Raw genomic sequence first — 13,881 nt, 5'->3', positions numbered from 1 at the left:
CTTTAAAAAAAAGATCACATCTATCTAGGTATCCTATTTAGGGAAGCTGAATGTTTAATTAAGGTCCCAATTCTGACTTTTTCACCTACTGACACTAATCAGAGGTATTTCTGCTGAAGTAAATGGAAAGATCAGAGATAGTACAAAGGTGAGGAAAAAACTCAGGCATCCCCAACGTGATTAAAGTTTTCTAAATGCTTACCTCTCAATAAAAGTGTCTCAGCAGAATTTTTCTCCAAAAATCATGCTCAACTGCATCTCAGCTGTTTGAAAAACATATTCTGACCCAGTATTCCCCATGGTCCCCCTTAATCTGCTTATACTCCTGTTTGGGCTTTTAATTAAAGATAGTGGGGAAGACCCATCCCTCCTGTGGTACCATTGTCTGTCAGGTCTGCTGAGTCTGCACAGCCAAGATTTTATTTTCATTTATTTTTGAAGTAGAAAAACTTAACTAGTACAATTAGAAATAAAATTTGAGTTTTTATTATGCCTCAGATACTGCAAATATCCAAAGAAAAATGATTGTATGTCCATCTATCCTGTTTATGGGATATTTTTTTTTTTACCTTCCTCTTCAGTTCAGTATATGGTAGAAAATAAACTCTAAACATTTCCAGTAATTACAGTGCAAGTAAAGCTGGGATTGGACTGGGTTAATTCTTAGAGGTTCTAGCTATACTGTTCCAGCAGGATTAAAAGGTTTTGGGTTTTAAATGCAGAGGGCTAGGGCACTAACATATTATTAATTAGAAGTAAATCTGTCCCTTGGGGGACTACATGCAGTGCTTTTATTTTTAATTTGTATTTAGCTTTAAGACAAATGATGGATATTTCCCCTCTTTCAGTTTCTCAGTTGTTTCCTTATTTCGCTGTAATCCTTTTGTTTTGCATTGGGAAGAACAGTTGGATAACACAGAGAAAGTGTGCAGAGAATTGATTTTTTTCAATCTGTTGACTGAACTGGAAAACGTTCAATAATTTTCTTTGGGGTGTAGATCATGTTCTGCTTCATTTTGGGAGGGTTACTGTTATTTTTCCTATTTTGCTCTTTAAAACAGCAAAATATAAGCCATTTATACAGAAATGTTGTTTTGACAACAAAAAACTCTACAAAAATCTTGCAGGAGCTACTCTATCCTCATCCTTTCTGAGTTCAGATGGTTTATTTGATTTCAGAAACCCCATGATTGTTTTGCCCAACCCGAACATCCATTTCTTGCTGAATTTCTTTTTTTTCCTCTCTGAAGTTGCACCCAGAAGGGATGCTGGGGCTGAGGGACAGTGATAAAAGCAAACCTCACAGTGGCCACAGGATTCCTTTCACATGCAGAGAAGTTGTCGGCCTTTGCTGCAAGGATGTTACCAGTGAGGACAAGTATTCCTCCCCATGAAGTCCTCACTTAGGAGGTCTCAGGTCTAACACACGGTCTTCCAGGCTCTTGAAATGACACTTCTTCCTGTTTTGGCTAGACTGAGCCAGTGTTTAAACATATGAAAAGTTAGTGGCTGTTTTCTTCTTTCCTCCACTTCTGTGCCATGGAAGGGCATGATTGTTACCTATTCAAGATTCTGTACCTCAGCTCGTTTGATGCAGTTTCTTGGAGATTTAGAGGACATTCTGGTTACTTAAATTATACAGCTTTGCAGCGGGCACTTTCAAATTCTATAAGTTTGGGGAGTTTAGACATAATTTTCTGAAAATAGAGTCCAGGTCTCTATTTTGGGAAACAGGTCTTGTTCTGCTCACTGAACACTTCCCAGTACTGCAGCTCTTCATCCAATAAAACACAGTAATGACAGTTTATTATCTCCCAGGAGGCTGGAGATATACATTACAGGGACATGCCCATCTCCTAGTCATGATGAACTTTGCTGTCTGTACATTTCACTGATACCAGATTTTGCTGGTGACAGTTTTGCATGTGTTAATTGGGCAGTTTCTGGAGAGCATGAAGCCTGTGTGGAGATGACAGTCTGATAGAGTTTCTTCACTTTATCCCTCATCTTCTACTTGCTGCTCTTTACTCTTCCTTTCATATATTGCATTTTTTTGATACCTTTAAGAACTTTTTTCCCTGAGATATCCCCAAATTTGGGCTGTCTTGAGTGAGGGCTGGCCAGACTCTGGTCATGCTGAACTGCACATCTCTGGTCTTTATGCCTCAGTAGCTGGGGAAAGTTTGGTTTGAGGAAAGGATATGGAAAATGGTCTGACCCGGAAAAACAGAGGTAGAAGTAACAAAGCAAATGGTTCCAAAGAGGTCTTAGCTGCTGCTGCTGCATGAGCTGGAGAGGGAGGAAGGAAATATGTGGTATTAGAGGACATGGATCTGTTGGGAGACAAATACAAACAAGTGGCAAATGTTAGAGATCCAGACACTTTTCCCCTTTACCTGTACAAGCCACTGATACGTGTTACAGCAAGAATGCTCACATGGAAAATAAAGAGAGATTCTTTAATTCCCCATTTCTTTTTCTGAATTTTTTTACTGGTTTTCATTCTTCTCTTTTTCCAGTCCCAGTGGCTCCCTAAGCAGATTTTAAGGTATCAGTGGAGATCTGACACTACTTACGTCTCTCTTAATGAGCCCATTGATTTAGTAATCCAGAAAACAGCACTCCTCCATTTTCTGGCACTGTAATGCATTGAAGAGTTTAACTGTGCAGTAGCACACCTAATCATGTAAAAAGTAACTGCTGTGTTCAAAGTAACTTTTCAGGTAGTGGGCCTGTTTTCCCCATGGACATGTTATTGCTCCGGGCCTCCCTGCACTCATCCTTAAATTCTAGATCCTGGCAAGGTAATTATTTATTGCTTTCTAAAAGCCTGCTGACTTCCTCCCATTACCAGCTGGGGCCTAGATGCAGGCACTGTGCCAGCCAAAGTCTTGCAATTCACATTCTGTGATTTAAATTCACTGCTTATCATTAAGAAGACCTACAAGTTTTAAATTGATGTAGCATCTTTGAGCCCCATGAATTATATATGCATATGTACAATTAACAGTGGTACTCAATGGTTTTAAAGGTCTTTTCTGACTGGAACAATTCTATGATCCTATAGTATATGTGGTGGGTGAAATACAACCACAGAGAATGCTAACTAAAAAAAATATGTAAAGCACTTCAGCAAAAAAACAGGTAAACGCTGGCTTAAAACTGAGCTTATGTTGAGAGGGCTGCTCCTGACTCTCTGGAGTCACTGAAGCTTCACAGGAATGAAGCGTGAAGTGAAAAACTCCTGCAGAGGCGTTCTAATACCTCTGTCCTGTCACCCTGTGCCCAGTGCTCCCATTCAGCATGTGAGGCAGCTTTGAAATACCAAAAAACTGGGGCTTCTGTCAAAATGAGGTACAAGATGGTTTGCTACCTGTCACTCCCATCACTAATTCATACATGATGAATCCTAGGATGTTATTCAGTATTCATTCTGTGCCACAGACTGCAGTCTTTGGGGCAACTGAGAGCATCTGTGTGGTATAATGACTGGGGAGAAAGCAGGGTGAGGCTCTGCTGCAGACGTGCCCCTGCAGCTTCACCACTCCATAGGGATTGAGGCTGGGACAGGACTGTGGCACCCGTGAGTCACTGGAGAAGGTACCGTCGTGAGAAATGAGTAAAGCCATAGCTTCCTGAGGATCACGGCACAGGTCAGTGATGGAGCCAGGAAGGAGAGCTGGACCAGCACTCTGTGACAGTAACCTTCAATCAGCAGCCCAAAATAGCTGTAGGGTATGTCCAGGAAACAAGGAGAGGCTAGCCTTCATGACAAAGTCCTTAATCTCTGTAAAGAAATGTATACCTATAAATGCTACATTTTTTGTATTACGCTTTTTTGCATAGTTTTTTATATAGTGTTTCTTATCTGGTTTTCTTCATTCATACTCAATCTAAACATGAAAAAAATCCACCTTGGAGAACAGACCCTTTTGGTATCCCCTTCAGCTAGAACAAAACCTGCTGGTGTGGCTGTGCCATGCAGCTCAGCATGGGAGCTCTTCCACCATAGCTGATGGCCCTCAGGCTAAGACAGGGGAATGCAGTAGAAACAGCTCTTCCATCCACAGCGGCTCAGCTGCCCCTCTTCTGCATGTCATCAGGAGCTCCCTGCTGGCTCCGAGTCTCTCTGTGCTTTTAAATTAGAGCTCCTCGTTTGTTTTCACTTTGCAAGGTGTCTGTCAGTTGTTCTTCCCCCTTGCCAGGCATGCAGAGTTATGACATTTTTCACTGTCAGAAGCACACTTCCATTTCAGACTTACAGAGATGAAGGGAAGCCATAAAGAAATCCCTGCCGTAATTCAGGGGACTGAAAAGGATGTCATAAGTTCATGATGAATCCATGGATGTCTTCAGGCTAAAACAAAATGTTAAAAGATAAAAAATGGGAATATTTAATTTGTCACTTTCAAAATTCAGTGCTTTACCATTTCATTTTAGAATGACTATCCATTTCCAGAGGTACTTCAAGGTTATTTAAATAATATTTTTTAAAGTGCAAAAAGTATTGAAACCAAATGTGTAGAAAAAAAATCAATTTGTCAAAACATTTCCCAAGTTGTAATTTCAGGTTGACTTCAAGTCATTTTCCTCCCTTAACAGCTGGATTTTAAGCTGGCTGAAAACAAGCTGAAAGTCTGCCCTTTCTGTCACAGCCACAAATATTGACACAAAAAGAAAGAAGGCACAATAAGTTGTCTGTTCCATACAGCTGTGATGCATTAAGTCATCTCTCCTCTGCCTTTTGTATCTCTGAGTCTCCTTCCATTGGACCCAATGCTTGTAAGAAGAACTGGCCACATATAAAGGGTTGGTGAAATCTGGCAAAGCACCAGGATGAAAGTGCAAAAACTGAGAATTTCAGTCATGTGGCCAAGTCTTACTTGTTAGTATTTTCACCCATTTTTTCCCAAGATACATGATCAGGGTTTGTTCTTTCAAATTTCAAAAGTACGCCTGGCTCTTTGTATTAGCATTTTCTCAAGAGCATTTAGTATTCTCTCTTTTTTATCAAGTTTCCTTCATCTGTGTAAAGAGCAGAAATATGACCACGTAATGGGGAAACTCATGACTTGGTACAATTGATGGAGGCACAGTCAAGGTGAGGAGCTTGCACCTCTGGCTCAAAGTTCTGGTCTGTCTCCTGTCTCTGTGGCTTCTGGGTGCTGGGCACGTTTACAAACTGTACTCTGCAAAATGTAACTCACTCCTCCTCCTCCAGCCAATATTTTGGCTTCTGCCTCATCTGTCCTTTCCTCTGTCTCTTGCAGAAGACAGAAGAGACCTGTAAGTTGAATGCTGTGCTCGCTCATATTGCTCTTACTGAACACTTCTAATTCTGTATGCAAATGGCACTTTTAATACATGAACAGGACTAAATTCACTGGATAAATTATTCACAACAGATAATTCAACCTGCTCTCATGGGAGAGTGCAGTGAATGTCTGATGATGTTTAAAAAACACCCAAACCCACAACTAATTCTTCCAGCCAGTGAAGTCAATGGCAAAGCCTTTTACTGATTTCAAAGGGAGCCCAATGCCAGTGGGCCCACACATGACTTCTCTTTAGTGGTTCTCACTTGCATTTAGAGCTTAAACCCAGACAAGTGGTTCTGCATTGAGGAGCCCATACTAGTGCTGTATGGCACAGCTGGGCTGCCAGGGCACGGGCACTATTAGAGCTCGGGTGAAAGCAGGTCTTCTCTGCAGCTCTAGTGCAGAGAACTGCCCCAAGCTAAAATAACCCAGCTGAGAGACAGCTGGGTGTTCAGCGAGTCTGGAGCCCAGGATGAGTTGTTTTGGCCAGGTTTGTCTAGTTTGGAGAAAATGAGACTAAGAGGCCACCTCTCTGCTCTCCACTGCTCCCTAAGAAGGGAAAGCAGAGAGGGAGGTGTTGAGCTCTTTTCCCTGGTATCCAGTGACAGGATGCATGGGAATGATTCAAAGCTGCACCAAGGGAGGTTCAGACTGGACATTAGGAAGCCTTTCTTTAGTGAGAGGGTGGTAAACACTGAAACAGACTTTCTAAAGGGGTGGTTGATGCCCCAAGCCTGCCAGTGTTTCATAGGTATTTGGACAATACCCCTAATAATGTGCTTTCAGCCATTAGGTCAGGCACTTGGTCTGGATGATCGCTATAGGTTCCTTCCATCTGAACTGCTCTATTCTATTCTGTTCTGTTCCGTTCCGTTCCATTCCATTCTTACTTGGGATAGATTTGCAGCCAGTTAGGAGTTTTGTGCTCAGGGTGACACCAGCCACCCTGATGTGACTGGACGGCTGGCCATCATCCCTGGTAGCAATTCGACATGGGCATGATTTGGGTGCCATGACTGTGTGCAGTGGATGCAGGGGCCGGGAAAAGGTTTGTGTGGGGGCTGCCACCGTCCTCCCCCTCCATGGCAGGGGAGGCGACTGGGGTGAGTGAGGGCTGGGCTGTGCCCCAGCTTGTACCACTGCTCCCCTCTGGTCGTCGGCAGTGGGCACATGTGGCCCCGGGCACTGAGGAGAAAGAGGGACACGGGGACGGTGCGAGTCGTCCTGGTGAGGTGGGAGATGGGAAAGCAGGGGGAGAAGGGAGAACTTAGCATCCTTTACTTCTGCCCCCGGGAGTATTTACGTACCGGGTTCGGTCTGTGTCCCATCTACCCACCCGCCTGTCCCTGCCGTGTGGTGCACTGGCACCTGCAGACCGCCACCAGCCCCCAGCGCCCCCGTCCCCCGCTTTCTGTCAGCGCTGCGAGCTCTTCGCTGCATCCCCCAGCCCATGGCTTCAGTCACGCAATGCCCGCGGTCCAGAGCGCGGTGCGACCGTGCCGGCAGGACACAGCGGCGATGCAGAACGCTCTCATAAATAAAAGCCGAGCTCTGCCCGCCCGGGCGGGGCACTCTCCCGGGGCACCCGAGAGCCCGGCTGTACGTAGGAGAGGCGGCGGGCGGTGGGCAGGGGCCGCGTTATGTAAGGGCCGCGGGGCGGGGGCGCTGCGGCGGCGCGGGGCGGCTCGGAACGAGCGGCGGCGGCCGCCTGGCGCGGGCCCGCGGCGGCGGGGGCAAAGCGGCTTATCCCGCTCCCTCCCTCCCTCCCTCCCTCCGCCGGGTTGCCATGGAGACGGGCGGGCGGCGGCGGCGGGGCTGTCACTGAGGGATCGCACCGCGCTCCGCGGCGGAGGGGAAGCCGCGGCGGCGGCGGCAGCGGCAGCAGCGGCAGAGGCAGAAATGGACTCGCACTGCGACTGTGCCGAGCCCCCGGCCGCCGAGCAGCCGTCGGGGAGGATTAACAAAACCGCCTTCAAGCTTTTCAGGAGGAGGAAGTCCGGGGGCACCATGCCGAGCATCTTCGGGGTGCGGAGCAGAGGCGGGGAGGGGAAGGGCGCCGGCAAGCCGGGAATGGTGCGGAGCCGGACGCACGACGGCTTGGCCGACGCCGTGCTGGAGAGCAGCAAGAAGGAGGAACCGGGCGGCGGCGACCCGCAGAGCCGCGAGGCGCAGGAGCGGCCGGCCGGCAGCCTCGGCGGCCCCGCCGGCAGCGCGGTGGCCAAGTCGCACAGCTTCTTCTCGCTGCTGAGGAAGAACGGCAGGCAGGCGGAGGGCGCGGAGCCGCGGGCCGGCGGCAGACAAAAGAAGGGGCTGAAGGGGATCTTCAGCAGCATGCGGTGGCACAGAAAGGACAAAATCGGCAAGGAGGAGAGGGGGGAAACCTCGGACATCCCGTCCGGCCTTATCATGCCGGGGTCCCTGACCGCCAGCCTGGAGTGCATCAAGGAGGAGACGCCGAAACCTTTGTCTGAGAGCCCGAGCGGCGCGGGAGACGCCGGGCCGGAGCCGCCGCGGGAGAAGCGCAGCGGCGAGGCGCCCGCCGCGGCCCAGGAGCCCGAGGCGGGCGGCGCGGAGCCGCGGGCCAGCAGCCCCTCGCCTCGGGAGGAGCCGCCCGCCGCCGTGCGGCCACCCGAGGAGCTCAGCCGGGAGCGACCGGAGCCGGCCGCCGGAGAGGTTGGGACTGCCAAGGATGCGGCGATAACAGGTGACATTCCAATAACGACTATCCCCCCTGTTGAACCTCACTGTGATAGCGGTCAAGAGACGGCAGCCGCCCCTGACCCTTCCTCTGTTGATCCACCCTCAGAGCAATCGATTGATCGTATTTGTTTGATGTTTGCTGACGTGACTTCACTGAAAAGCTTTGACTCTCTTACAGGCTGCGGAGATATTATTGCGGACCATGAGGAGGATGTGGGCGGCGGGAGTGGCGTCTGCGAGAAGAGCACCCCCGGGCCCAGCAAGCTGGGTGCCACCAAGAAGCACCCCACCATGGTGGCCTACCAGGGAGGAGGGGAGGAGATGGCCAGCCCCGACCAGGTGGATGATACCTGCCTGCAGGAGTTCTGGGATATGCTGTCGCAGGCAGACGAGACTCAGACACAAGGAGGAGGAAGTGGAGGAGGGACAAAGAAGCCCGAGGGGTTGAAGGAAACCCGAGGTACTGACGGGGCCCAGAATAGGGTCGTGGTGAAACGTGGTGGCCTCCACCAGATAACCATTCACCTGAACCACAAAGAGGAGCAGAAGGGCAGGGAAAAGGAGCAGCACGAGGGCATCCCAAACAGTGATGAGGGCTACTGGGATTCCACCACCCCTGGTCCTGAGGAAGATAGTTCTACAAGCATCCAGAAGGAGACCATTCCCAGGGATATCTACAGTGGGGATGCTCTTTACGACCTCTATGCTGAGCCGGATGAGAACCCACCAGCGGGGCCTACGAATGAAGAAGTCCCCAGTGTGCCACGCTCCAAGCCCGTGTCTCCAATAACGACTGTGAGCTCACTGAAAACACCCTCAAGCACAGCCAAGGACTCCAAGATACCCATCAGCATTAAACACCTTTCGTCGCATCCCGCCAGCCATGGAGCAGATGCCAGTAACAGCCATCACGTCGCACACCATCACCTGGCCAAAAGTGAGATGCACAGAACAAAAATCCCCGTCTCCAAAGTACTAGTACGCCGGGTCAGTAACAGGGGCGTAGCAGGGACAACGGTGAAAACTGCCACGTACCAGGACAGTGCCAAAAAGTAGTTGGGTAAGAGGTGGAGACAAAGACAGAGAACAAAGTCATTGTGGGAAAGTCTGCATAGGAGACCACAGAAAATGAATTAATTTTGCATCACCTGAAGAAAGTCACCTAAAAGGCTTCCTTCGCTGTACTCCATGGGCCTGCACTTCTGAGTCTCTTCTTACTAGACTGTATGGCTAAATATAAAAAGTCAACTTCTTTTTGAGCACTTTTTTTTACATTTGTATCTTTTTTCTGCAACACTAAACACTGGGGAGGTTCATTTTTACATGCCTTTCTGGAAGCAGGACTTGGATTATGACGATTCTTCCTCTTGCAAAGCAGCGTCATGAGTTCTTCAAGGGAACAGAGTTACAAGAGGAGCGACATGAGAGGTTCTCCAATACACTTATCTTTTAATCATTTCTCGGGGAGGAGTAGAGGGTGGGTGCCTGGCTGGCTCTGGAAATGATGTTTGCTCTACAAGATATTGGAAAAAATGCCAAGCAGAAAACAACCCACCTAACAGGTATTTTACCTGCTGTAGGAACGAGAACACTGCTCAGCAGCAGACTTGATTGACTTGTGTGCAGGAGATAAAACTAAGGAATTAGGTGGACTTGTCTAACAGGAAAACATATTTTTGTTTGTCTGTCTGTCTGGTTGGTTTTGATCTGGTCTGATGTAAATGGATAACAGAGACACCTGACATAGGTTCAGATGTTTACATCACTACTCGTCCGATAATGCATACAATCAGGTTCAGGGAAACATTTTACTAAATGCCAATATATACACACTGTCCAAATTTATACAATAACTTGCTCGCCGTGTGTAAATATATATGTGTTTTAGCAGATTTTTTATATATAAAAAAAAAATCACCTGTCCTTATTACCTAGAGTTTAAGCAAGAGTTAGTTTTTATAGGTAGATAATTTTACAATTCTAAAAGGATAGAACTTTGTGTAAGTACCTTAAATTAGAGAAAAACTCTGGTTTGTATGGGCTCATGCATCCCCAGATAAGTAAGTCTGAAGTGCTGATCTTATTCCAGTGGCACATTCCATGGCTCAGAGCTGATGTTCTGACAGCACTGCCACTGCAAACCTCTATTTTCAGGGGTTTAGACAAAGTTGCTCTGGGCTTAAACCTTACCGAGAAGGAACCCAGCAAAGAAATGTGTTTTTTAAGTATTATTTTTTAAAATATATAAAATTAGTTTTTGACTATTTAAAGAAAGTTTGGGTTCTTGTTGCTTTTTATTTTCATTCTCAATAATGTCAGAATAATTTTACTTTAAGAGAGAAAAAATATGGTAAGCTAGTGGTACATAAAAAGATCTGATGAGCTTGGATCTTAGGAGAAATGTATTAATGGCCATGACATTTTTGAATGGTGGCTACTGTACATGGGCATTGGCAACATTTCAAAGAAATATAATAGGGTTTTAATGTGCCTGAGGACATATTTTTATGATACACTGAAAAAGCTCTAAAAATCACTGAAATCTAAAGGTAAATGTTATGTATTTACAAAATATTTTGATATAAGTATTTAATCATCAGACCACAGTTAATATAAAATATATGCTCCAGTGTATCCAAAAAATAATATACATTTTAAAAATATACATGTCTATATTATGCAGAGAATCCTAAATTCACATCATTGAAGCTAATGGGTCTGATCTTACATAGCAGTTGGTTTTATTGTCTCTTAAATTTAAAGGAAAAAAAAGGAAAATAAATATACAGAATATACATTTGAAGGATATTAAGGTTATAGGCAAACCATAAAAAGCTAAGAAATACCATAATACAAATTGTATATATGTATATGCATGATTCATGGTTCACTGGGGAAATGACCTTAAAGTCATGAAGGTGAAATTGGCATCCAGTTTTGAAATTGCTGCAGAATTTAATACCGAGTTGCAGCACCCCAGTGAAAGTGTTAGTTTCCCTGACCATCCCCTGTTTTCATGGTTTAAGAACCTTAATACACTTCAAAGAGGAGAATTTTGTGTTTTCTTTCTGACGTGTCCGTGTGTGGTTCCCTGTGTGCCCACTCACACAGACGTGTTGTACATATGCATGTGCGGCGAGCACACAGCTCCTGGCAGGGTCTGTACGCCCGCGAAGGCGCTCCCTGAGCACACTCACACTCGTGTGAGCACTCCCACGCACAGGCTGGGGGCTGTGCTCGAGATCTGCCTCCAAACATGCTGGCAATGGTTTTCTTTGCCTGAGAAAGGGATTTGCATTTGGTCTGACTCCACTTGTGCATTTTAGAAAGTCAAAGCTGAAACACCCTCAAAAGGATGTATGTACAGAACACGGAATATTGTCCTGCTCCTCAGCCCTAAACATGACATTCCTTTTCCCGCCCTTTTGTTTTTGTTTGACTGTAAGGGATGCATCTTTCCTTGCACAACAGCTCTGCAGAAAAATCATAATTCCCCATTTTGTTCTAAGGACAAATTGTGCTGAGAAATTCTATAGGGTACTGGAAGTTGAGAGGGAGGGAGGATGTGGTGGTAGTACCATAAAAATTGGAAACACTGAGTACAGGTAATAGGAGTGGTGGGTCTTTAAACCCACTAGGAGATACCAGCTGCCATCTCTACAGGACTTGTGTGTGTCAAATTATTCATCATATGTGTTTTGTTTGCATTGTGGCATGTCTGTATTGAGAAATCAATAGTGTGACACTAAGCTTAACTCCCTCTCACTTAACCACTAACACGAATCATCATTAAAATGCTTTGGCTTCCCTTCATTCTTCTCTCTCTCCTTTGTTTTCTGCCACATATTTCCTCCATCCTCTGCATGGTGGCGGGTGGCCTCCTCCTCAGTGCTAGCCCCTGGAGTGAGGAGCCCTGGGCTGGCAGCGGAGCGTGGGTGGGAGGGCAGCTGCTCAGCCCAGGTGCTCCCCAGCCGCTCCCTCAAGCTTTCTGTCACATACCCAGTGAAAGTACATTTTGCAAATCTCTTGGCGGTTTGTTTGGCTGCTTGCTATGTACATATTTTAAGGACAATCATATCCTTAAAAGGAAAATGGGAAAGTAGCTGGTAGTAGGGTGTCAGTGTTTTGAATCATTGCGACATACTGACGTCGATTCAGGGTAATGGTTGTGTGAGAGTAAAGATACAATTTAATGTTCAAATTAACTTTGTATTTCTGAAAATCACTTTTGTCTTCAAGCCATCTATGTTTTTTATTTTGAAAGGTAATAGAAGATCCAATATTTACTAAGGCTTTCAATTTTCATACAAATATATCTGTGTAACTCCACACAATGCCTAAAACAATCATTGAAAGGAGGTTCAAAGGCTTTCTTTAGACCTATATATAATTCCTGAAAGATCCCTGTAAAATACTGTGAGATGCCTAAGAACAAACAGTTAATGGCTTGCTGGGTTTAAAGGCTGAGACATAAAGAGGTAATGGTCCTGAGGCATTTTGTGGTAGCTTGCATTCTTATTTATGTTACTCTGTTCAAGCATATATTTTCCTTGGCTTTGGTAGGTATTGAGGTAGAAATGGTGTTCTGAGCCCCAAAGATAACATTCCCAACGCTGTCATTGTTTTGATTTTCTTAAAGAATATTGTTTTTTATTTGTTTCATTTGTTATTTGGTTGTCTGAATGATGCTTTGTAATTATCAGCTGTATGTCGTTCACAAAGGATTTTATAGATCAGGACTTGGTATTTAGTTATGTGTATTCTTTGCACTTTCAGGTCCCTACTGGTAAATTTTGTATGTTCTTAGGATTTTTCTATATATTGCGTAGTGTTTTATAGCTATCTACAGTGATTTCAGTGGTATACACTCCTGTATATCAGCACAAAAGATTTCTTTCAGTAGCATGAAGTTATGTTTTTGTGGACTTGTTTTGTCATGATAGGAGCTAAGTTTCTTGTACTAAATGTGTGGCCTGCAACAGACATAAAAGGTCTCATTTTCCATGTAGCGTGTATGCATTTTGCTCTTGCCAGTAATAGGACTCAAACGCTTGTAGTATATTTCAGACGAAATTTCATGACTAGAATAAGAAAAAACTATGTTCAGTCTTATTCCATCAATAACCAGCATTTTCTTCCTCCACTGTGAATATCCTCACTGCCACTCAGGGTAGTAGAGGACTGAATTTCAAAAATTACGTGCATAGATGTACACTATGAAAATTAATTCACTGATTATTTTTTAATGACTCTTACTAAATTATTTATCTAAGCTAAGCGAATATTGCACCAAAGTCTTAAAACATCTGATACAGATGGCATTTTCAGTAAGATGCTATGAGTGCAGATGAGCCAAATTAACAGGCTTTGCTTAGCAAAGCAAAACCTTGTTGTTTCTTAAATTTGTAGTACTGACTGAGCTTGCAGATCAAAGGGAGCCATTGATTCTGCTATGTGGCCATGCACCGAGGTTTTTCTTTCCCTGCGCTAATGGACTACGTTCAGCAAAGGCTTTTCAGGAAGATAATGGTATGAAAGGGACAGATCACAGTAACAATAGCCACTTACAAGACAGATGGTTACCCAACAGCCGCAACGGGGAATTCTAGGCAAGGTGGCCTGAAAATGTATTTTCATAGTTACTGATATGAAAGGCTGGGGCTTCTGTCTTGGAAAAACAAATTGACACCAACTCAAAGACACTGCAGAAATTAGTCTTGGCAGAGTTTACACATGACAGCTTCTGCAGGGTTTCTTTTTCGTTTTTATTTTGGCTTTTCTTCACCCGGGCCGGGGGGGGGCGTAGGAGGGGGGGGGGGGGGGCGTGTTCAGGCGAGGGGGGGGGGGGGGGGGGGGGGGGGGG

At 45.5% G+C, this 13,881-nt stretch overlaps 1 protein-coding gene and 1 long non-coding RNA gene across 3 annotated transcripts in view; one reads left to right on the top strand and one right to left on the bottom strand.

Annotated features, from left to right (window-relative positions):
• Positions 1–412: 412 nt before the first annotated feature.
• On the bottom strand, positions 413–6,977 carry LOC121662619. The gene is made up of 2 exons (XR_006015343.1): positions 6,655–6,977; positions 413–4,357 (listed from the first exon to the last, which is right to left on the bottom strand). It is a non-coding gene; the product is annotated as an uncharacterized LOC121662619 (long non-coding RNA).
• A 150-nt stretch (positions 6,978–7,127) lies between these two features.
• AMER2 (APC membrane recruitment protein 2) overlaps positions 7,128–13,881 on the top strand; it is a 17,062-nt gene continuing 10,308 nt past the window's right edge. Inside the window, exons 1-2 of one of the 2 annotated variants that reach the window (XM_042023987.1) lie at positions 7,128–8,022; positions 8,197–13,026. In XM_042023987.1, coding sequence (XP_041879921.1) covers positions 7,218–8,022; positions 8,197–9,074 — 1,683 coding nt within the window. In that variant the 5' untranslated portion in view covers positions 7,128–7,217 and the 3' untranslated portion in view covers positions 9,075–13,026. Of the gene's footprint in view, positions 13,027–13,881 lie in introns of those variants that run through there. The other variant, XR_006015342.1, reaches the window with a different exon arrangement.

Source organism: Corvus kubaryi, unplaced genomic scaffold (genome assembly GCF_017639235.1).
Source record: "Corvus kubaryi isolate FWS band 111438036 unplaced genomic scaffold, C.kubaryi_AGA036_p1.0 37256, whole genome shotgun sequence".
In the NCBI taxonomy this organism is placed as follows: domain Eukaryota; kingdom Metazoa; phylum Chordata; class Aves; order Passeriformes; family Corvidae; genus Corvus; species Corvus kubaryi.
This window is presented reverse-complemented; position numbering and strand designations above follow the sequence as displayed.